The sequence below is a fragment of the Macrobrachium nipponense genome, chromosome 12 (assembly GCF_015104395.2).
Source record: "Macrobrachium nipponense isolate FS-2020 chromosome 12, ASM1510439v2, whole genome shotgun sequence".
NCBI classification, from domain to species: domain Eukaryota; kingdom Metazoa; phylum Arthropoda; class Malacostraca; order Decapoda; family Palaemonidae; genus Macrobrachium; species Macrobrachium nipponense.
The window spans coordinates 45776963-45786781 of NC_087205.1; the positions used below are offsets into that span (position 1 = coordinate 45776963).

Below are 9819 nucleotides of genomic sequence, written 5' to 3' on the forward strand. Positions count from 1 at the left end.
GTGCGACAGGGGTTCACAAAAGACTGCAATCTATAATATTAAATAGTGGGGTTGATAACCATAGCTCTGGCCGGTTAGAGACAGATGCAAAATGCTGGATTCCTCGAAGAGGCTGAGATAAAAAACAAACAGGAGGTCAGTGACGCATTCCAATGATCATGAGTTTCATGTATGTAGCGTGCATGTGTCTGTGCACCGATTGGTGAGTGTAAATTCGTTACGCGTGTCACATATAATCTCTGGTATGTGAATTGGCAGAGGAATTGGACGGTCAACTGTCAAAGTAGACAACAAGTGTTTTCAGTGCAGGAGGGGGGCGTTGGAGGTCCACCGAAAAAGGTAAAGTGGAAAACTTTGAATAGTTAACATTTGAAGTGACAATTACTTCAGTGCTAGAGAAAGGGAAGTGCGATGTGACGCACATTTTATTGACAAACTTTAATGTTTATGGTGTGATAATTATGGTCTCTTTATTTTAGATGGATTTGAAATCACCATATAGAAAAATGGGTTTTCTCTAGACGTTTTTTTGACTTTGATAAACTATGAATGTTTGGACAGAAAGAGAAAAAGGGGGTACTTACTTTAATATGATTTTGAGAGGAATATGATAGTTTAACATTTCTTTTTTTGGTCATTCTTAACTCATTTTATTCCATTTTCATGTTAGCTAATTTTGGGAAATAAAAAGTATATTTTGTAAGAGCGAGAGTTTATATTAGCCTAGTTTGAAACTTTGATTTTCAGCTAACTTCAGAAGTGGCATCCAACATGACAAGGTAGGCCACGTTACCAGTTAGGTGTTTTTTTCAATTGTTTAAACGAGTGTCATTTGACATCGTTTTATATATATAGTATATATATATATATATATATATATATATATATATATATATATATATATATATAAAGGTATTTGCCACGAAGGAAAAATAAACAACGGAGTTCCTACAAGATCTTTCGGCTCGACGTCCTTTACTTAGCAGACAAACTGCTAAGTAAAGGAAGATCTTGCAGGAACACCGTTGTTTATTTTTCCCTCGTGGCTTATACCTTTATTATGGATTTATCATGTTCCAAACTTTCGTGATTCAGTTATATATATATATATATATATATATATATATATATATATATATAGCTATATAACTATATATATGTATATATATATGTATAATATACATACATACTATATATATAATATATATATATATATATATCTGTATATATATATATATATATGTATATATATATATATATATATATATATATATATCTATATCTATATCTATCTATCTATCTATATATATATATATATATATATAGATATATATATATATATATATATTATATATATATATGTGTGTGTGTGTGTGTATCTATATATATATATATATATATATATACTAACGATATATATATATATATATATATATATATATAGGTTCTTATAATTATCTATATTTCTATATATCTATATATATATATATATATATATATCTATATATCTATATATATATATATATATATATATATATATATATATATCTATATATCTATATATCATATATCTATATATATATTATCATTTATAATATATATATTCATACATATACGTATATATACATATAATTTCACATGAAGCTTTCTTGTGTGAGATTTCATTCTGATATATATATATATATATATATATATATATATATATATATATACATATGTATATATATATATATATATATATATTTAATTATTATATATATATATATATATATATATATATATATATATATCAGAATGAAATCTCAGACAAGTAAGCTTCATGTGAAATATAGTTTATGAACAAATTCAGATATAAGAAATGTGCTTGTCATTCATCTTGCTGTGTTGAGGTATTCAGTGATGACGCATTTCAGTCACGTTAACAACTTAGTTTTTCTCATTCCAAATTTTATTCAGAAAATGTTGCATTACCTACACTTTGCATACCGACGCATGCACTCACATGTATATATGCGCTAGGACCCTATCATAAGTGAAAAGTGATTAATGCACTTTCGATCATAAGAACCCTATCATAAGTGAAAAAGTGATTAACGCACTTTCGATCTCTTGATTCCAGGCACTTACTCTCCTTTGCCCCCATTCCTAGTGGCCCTGAGGGACAGGACGCCTGGCCATCAGTTTTCTTTAACCGAACAGTGCCAAGCAATGCATGGAAGGGACTATTTTCCAGCACTAACGAAGTTTGTAAGTAATCCACACCGTGTTCAACAAACTAATAAATATTTTGACATCTTTGATCCACATGTTGGTATCATATTCTAAAATAAGATTATTGTGGATTTATTTATTAGATTAATACATTATTATTATTATTATTATTATTATTATTATTATTATTATTATTATTATTATTATTATTATTATTAAAGTAGTTCAACCAGACCATTGAGCTGACTTTCAGCTCTCATAAAGCTGCCCAGAGGGATTATAATAAAATAAAATTACGGTTCTAGGCCTGAGGCCATCTGGAATTATATAGTTCAATCGGTGCGATGAAAAGTGAATGAAAATTAAACTAAAACCTACACAAAGGCACACGCATCCACACTGGAACACATACACAATAAATACATTGACTCACGTATCCATACATGCATAAAAAATTAAATCGGCATAAGTTAAGTAACATTCAGATTTTTTTTTACCTAAATGACCTAATGATTTTTGTATTTTCACATTCTACTTATATTTATATTTTATCAGCTAAATTTCATTTCTTCGTGAACATGAAAATTGGAAGGACTGAAAATACAGAATATTTTTACAAAATTTGTTTCACTGATTCATTTCCAAAAGTTGACAGTCGCTGCTGGTCATAATTTGGATACCCACACGACGTAATGTTTGAGCGTTATTATGTATCATCATCACCTTGCACTCTGAGCACTCGGGAGCAGGGCCATATTGTGGCTGCTGCTGTGGGCAGCGGGCTGCTCATTTAGTGTTCGTGTGTCAGACGAGTATGGCCTATCTGGAGACGAGTCAGATTACCTACACATGTCTATCCCTCTGATATGATGAACTCCATCTTCTAACATCAGGTTTTATTTGTTTTAAAATATTGCTTTCATGCTCTTCATTCCATACATTTTGCCATTTATTTACAATGATTGTTTTTTTATATCATAGACTACAGTCACTCATAGGGATGTTTAATTTTGCTCTTATCATGGGGACTGCTTTAACCGCTTTATCAGCCTCCTCGTTTCCTTTTATCTCTACATGGGGATCGAGGGACCCAACATATGTTCTCCATTATTATATAACATGTGGAGTGAAGACAAGTCTGTTGTACAATATTATATTTTGGATTGTAACTTTGAATGGCTACTGTAGCGTTTCTGAAGAGCTATAAATAACAAAATTATTAATTGGGTGTTCTTTGATTATTTTTATTTCTGATGTCATTGCACATAATTCAGTTGTAAATAGTGAGGCATTATTGGGAATAGAGAACTAATACCTTTTGTCTTGGGACACTGCAGCATATCCCACTCTGTGCTCTGATTTAGATCCATCTGGATATAGTATGTTGCGTAATGTGGACCTTTTCGGCATAAGTTGCCTATGGTGTTCTGCTGTATATGAGAAACTTTTTGATAAATATTTCAGGCGTGTACAAATTCTCATTTTATTCAATGTCCAAGGGAGAGATGATTTTACAATTCAATTGCTCAGGCCTTTTCACATACAATGTTCTTGACTTCGTGAATTCCACTTCAAAGGACACTGTTTCACAATATAGTACACTACATACATAACATGATTCAGAACCTCTTCATTGCGTATTATATCAAAAGTGCTACGTTTATTTATTTCTGTCCAGGATCTGTGTGACTATCTGTACTGCACCAACGGAGTTCTAACAAAACCAGCGCACCCTGCTCTCGAAGGCTCTCCTTGTGGACCCCACAGAATATGCCTAGGAGGACAGTGTCGTCCCGAGGAAGAATTATCCCGCTTTGTCCATCTATATGGCGAGATTGCCTCCGATCTTGCTCCAATGAATGGTGAGTATTTTGGTGAATAAGTAGCTACCCTCAAGGAGTCATTAAATGGAAGGCAGTGAAATGCAATATTGCTATATATGTAGATCAGTAACAACAAAGAAAAAATGACTTTGATCTGGCGATCACGAATATTCACAAAATTTATATTTACCATGGTGTCTCTTAAGAAATGAAACTCGTCGAAGATGATACTGGAACGTGTTCGGTATAACTGAGGCTGTTTAGTTTCCATTTTTTTATTTGCAATGAGACAGACAGACAGACGTCCGTGGAACAACACATCTTTTGGTCATTTCATTAGCAAATTGAAATTCTCGCTCATAATCCTGAAACAAAACGCGAACATATACAAGCTATAAAAAGAGGCGCACATCCTACTCATTGCCATTTCATGGGAGTACTGATAATTTATATGGAGTATATCAAATCCAGAAGAACACTTTTTTATTTTATTTTTTTTTTTTTAAGTAATGCTGCCTATTTCACTTTTTAGAATCCAGAAAATACATACAGATGGCAGTAGGTCCATATATCATGAGTAACTCAACTTCCAAACCTTGGTGATTCTGACCTTATTGAAATCAACTTGACTGGGTAAGAGCTGAGGCAAGTTTCATGAAATAGAACAACTCCCTCTGAAAGCATAATGTATGAGATGCTCATTCTCCCCTAGCACCGTTTTGTGTTGCAGTGTCGGACGGAAGGTAAAAACTGGAATGTTTCCTTACAATCTCGATTTAACTGAAAAGATGTGTTAATTTAATACATATTCAGTTTTACAGACATTAGTGAAATGTTATTGCTTTGTTTACGTTAAAAAAAAAGTGTGCATATGAAGCTTTGTAGAGATTTTATGGACCTATTATTATTAATTTTTTTAAAGGAAGTTCAGACTGCCGGAGCCATGAAAAATTACGTAATTTGGTTCCTTAATGCCTATAGTCTGTTCAAACGGAGCGTAACTTAAACCCCGCCCTCTTTTCTTATTATTTAATATTTGTTTGAAAGATTTGCATCATTAAAAACCAAACCAACGCATTTATGATATTACGAAATAAAAACGAAAAATGATGCCTAGGCTTATTTATACCTAAACTCATAAAGGCTGCGCGAAAAATGGTGTAGGCCTATAGTTGTTTTCCTCTTCAAATGGTTTGTTTATAACCTAAAGGTTTGTCCACACTAGGAAGCGTTGTTTGCAAATAATGTTTGCATCTACCACCTGAAATGGAGGAATGGAATGTAATTTTCAATGTGTTATTTAGTTTTCTAATTATGCGTGGATTTGCATAAAACTATTATGGTGGCTTGCTGGATGTTTGAACATTATTTTGCAGTCATAAAAAAAAACTGACCCAAAACACTTACTCCAATGTAAAGGTTATTTGTTGACCTCGTTTTACCATGAAAATATCTTATAAAAATAGCTGTAACTACTATATGATATGATATTTATGCATGGAAATCTACCAGAATATCACAAATTCTATAGAGAACAAGAATATATAGCGCTGTGGCAACTTACCTAACGGATATGTGCAGTACAGTAAATGGGACCCCGTCCACGCCAATTGCGGCGGCCAAATTTGCAACCTGAAATGGAAGAAGGGGATGTCAATTTTGAGGTGTTACTTAGTCATCTATTATCTGTGGATTTGCATAAAACTATTATGGTGGCTTGCTGGATGTTTGAACATTATTTTGCAGCTATACAAAAATATCTGACCCAAAAGAAATTTTCCGAAAAGGGAATAATTTAGAAAATTTTGAAACATCGACAAAAATATAAAAAATTATGGAATATTTTAGGTAAAAAATGGATGATATATAGTTTGTAAAAATTAGAATGATCGTATTTATGCAGAAAAGTAGTAAAAAAAAGTTTCAGGGTGTAACTTACCTACGTAGAAGACACTTCGGACACAAGACAGTTTGATGCTGTAGGCAGACTGGCCCGTTGCATCGCAAACATGGTGTGTTCGTCTTGTGGTCCTGTCTAGATGGGCAGCTTTGGCAGCGAACACGCTTGGGCAGCTTGACGTGGCCAATGGCAGGAAGAGGTCTCCGCTAAAGCTCAGCCAGCCTAAACGTATCCGCCATCAGGATACACAGGGGCCTTGGACGTATAGAGAACATAAGAATTTACCATAATCATGTATCCCGTAGAAAAGACAAGTTGGCCAGTGTCGTATCTTATGAACACAATTTGCTGTAGAACACATCTGATCAAATGTGTCTACTCCCGCTTTCGTTGCATTATAGAACATCTGAAAGTCCGTCTTACGTCTTCCTATTTCAGACGGATCATGATGCAGGGAACTCAACAGCATCACCTTCTTAGTCCTGCTGACTTGCTGACACTGGAGAGTCAAATTGTGTTCGTAATTGAACACGGCCACTGAGTCCTTGACCGGAAGCACGCTCTCAGAAAGTTCCTTAGGGATATAAGGTTTCTGCCGAATGGTGACGCACAAAACATGCCATCGTCAGCGAGTGATAAGGCGAGAGGTAAGGTCGTAAAGAAGTTATGAGTCGTCACTGTGCGACCTCTTCGGCGAAAGGTCGCACAAGGTCCGACGTAAAAACTTCTCCCAACGTCTGTCCTCTCGGCACCCTCACTGTGTCCTTCCCCAAGTACACAATCACATTACACATGTAATGCGAATCGGCATCACACGCCAACACAAGCTTGATGCCGTACATATAAGTAGAGAGAATAGAATTAGTATCTAAAAATGTAAAATAATATCAAATATAAAGCAAAGAAAATGAAGTTACTATGAGATTCAGGGGCTATACCTCTGGCAACAATGACAAACAAATTTAAATACAAGCAAAGCAGCACACCTTTATGAACTCTGAACCACTGATAATTGTCATAATGAACAAACCAACAAAATATGTTAATAAATACAAAAACACTTCGATTATTAGTCTAACTCCCAAAATAAGTTTCCTAAGAAATTACAGTCTGCTTTGTAGGTCACAATCAGATTGAGAAGATGTAGGGAATAGATGGTAATTTTCAAAAACATAGTAGACAAGCTTGATTTGATAACTGCTATATCCAATGCCATGCAATTTTTATTTATTGGCTATCTACCTATTTACTGAAAAAAAAAAATAGCCGGTACCGTATTTTGGCTTTAAACCTTCACCAATGATTATAGTCAGAATGATAACTTCATGAGGCTCCACCCACTTTGGCCTCGATTTAATTCAGGATAACACTGAAGGCTATCATGGGCATTGCTGGATTAGAAAATTTAACTTCTGGCTATAAAAACTCATTTCTCGAGTAGTTGTAAGAAGTGCTAAATGATCCTCAAGGATCCCAGTAGTTGGCCTAAACGTTTAATTCATGTATATTATTGCTATATTGTTGCGGCACTACTGCTACAGTAGTATTACTACGCTAGCACAGATACCCCACCCAGATCTATGTATCGTTCCGCCATTCATAAAGTCTTTTGGTTTCAGGGCCGATGGAACAAGGTGAATGGGTTTCTGTCTAGTGGATGGGCGGCGCAACATTTCGTCAAAAGGTGTTTACTTTGCTTACGTAATGAATGTTTTTCGACTCTTGGCTCGTAATCATTGGCCATGGCGTCGGCTACATAATTTTTACTCTATAAAAATTAAAACTATCGGGTTTAGGTTATTGATAATGCTGACAAAATTTGTGTGTGGTTGTAAAACATACATATGTCAACTTTCAGCTACATCCAATGCTTTGACAAGGAGCAAAGTCCAAAAAACCGTGTTACAGAGGCCCTGAATCTCATAGTAGTATATATAACAATAATAATAATTATAATAATAATATTGATAATGATAATGATAAGAATATATATATATATATATATATATATATATATCATATATATATATACATATAGTATATACATATGCATATGCTATATATATATATTATATATATATATATATTAATACTATATATATAATATATATATATATATATTACAAAGGCCCGGTCCCAAACGTTTAAATTATATATATATGATAGATATATATAATATCTATATATATATAGATCTATATACTTCGATATAGATATATCTATATATATATTTATATATATAGGTGTATATATATATTAATAATATACTAATATAATATATCTATAGATAATATATTACATATAGATATAATATATCAAAGGAGAAAAATAATATATATATCATATATATCATATATATAATATATATATATAATTTTAATAATATATATATATCTAATATATATATCTATGATATATATATAATCCTATAAATATATATATAATCATTTATAATATCTATTAATATCTATATAATATACATTATAATTATTGATTATAATATATCTATTATTATAATTAGTTATATATATTATATTATACTATTATATATATATATAAGAGATACATAATATATTAAATAATATATGAATAGATATATATATATATATATATATATATATATATATATATATATATATATATATATATGATGACTGGTCAAAAATGTTCTGTAACAACAGAATTCCATCTAATAAAAGGAACCCATTAAAACACCAAAATATAGAGAGAAAAAGACAGCCTCCCAAGGACTCTGGGGTATACAAAATCCCATGCCAGGACTGTGACCAATCTTACATCGGATTTACAGGTAAATCACTTCCCCAGAGATTAATACACACAAACGGTCAGTTAGTTATGGACAACAGAACTCGGCTGTTTTCAACCATATAAATGAACATAACCATAGAATAAACTAGAATTTGTCACATAATTTATAGCAGCAACTGCCGGTACAAGAGTCAAATGATGGAATCGGCCTAATTAAAAGAGAGGCAGGTAATGAACATCTCAAAAGGAGCATGGATTTCAGATACGATCGACAAGGTTTTCATTCGACCAACACTTAAGAAGATTAAAGGAAGATTATCAGCGGGGGTGACCTAAATTGGCTTGCCTTTGGATGGACCTCTTGGTATAAATACCACCTTTTCTGTAAACTTTTCTCATTCATCTACCTGAAGAGGGAGACAGCAGTCTCTATATTTTGGTGTTTTTATGGGCTCCTTTTATTAGATCTATATATATATATATATATATATATATATATATATATATATATATATATATATATATATATAGATATATATATATAATTTTACGTTTTGGACCGGTCTTGTAATATATATATATATATATATATATATATATATATATATATATATATATATATATATATATATATATATATATATATGATTTTACATTTTGGACTGGCCTTGTAGCAAAAAACGTAAAGGGAAAAAGAGGAAAATAATGGAGAGCTTTTGACTTACCTCGGGTTTGTGGGATTGGTTTGTTCTGGAAAGTCGCCAGGAAAACTCAGCTGATTAATCTACATTACCTTTATATACAAGACAACATTGTAGGGTCTGAGATAAAGGCAAGGCATTTAGGCCACGAGGGGCAGAGCACCGTATACTGTCTGGATCAATCCTATCTTTCACAAAATGAAAAAATGGCCCAATTCAACATCTACCACAAAGCTAGTTTCCGAATTGATATCTAGCGGTAAGAAAGCACATGCAAGGAGAGGAGCACGGACTCAACAGGGGTAATCTGCAAATGAATTCCCAAATTACACACAACATAAAATGAAGACTTCTTGCACAATATTTGAGCTGATGCACTATGGAGGGTGTTTTTTCTTTAATCACAAGGGGAGGA

At 32.5% G+C, this 9819-nt stretch overlaps 1 protein-coding gene across 1 annotated transcript in view; it reads left to right on the plus strand.

Annotated features, from left to right (window-relative positions):
* Positions 1-9819, plus strand: part of LOC135224511 (uncharacterized) — a 475768-nt gene that overhangs the window by 307617 nt on the left and 158332 nt on the right. The window contains exons 12-13 of the mRNA XM_064263554.1: positions 2120-2247; positions 3890-4073. Of these exons, the coding sequence (XP_064119624.1) occupies positions 2120-2247; positions 3890-4073 (312 nt within the window). The remainder of the gene's footprint in view (positions 1-2119; positions 2248-3889; positions 4074-9819) is intronic.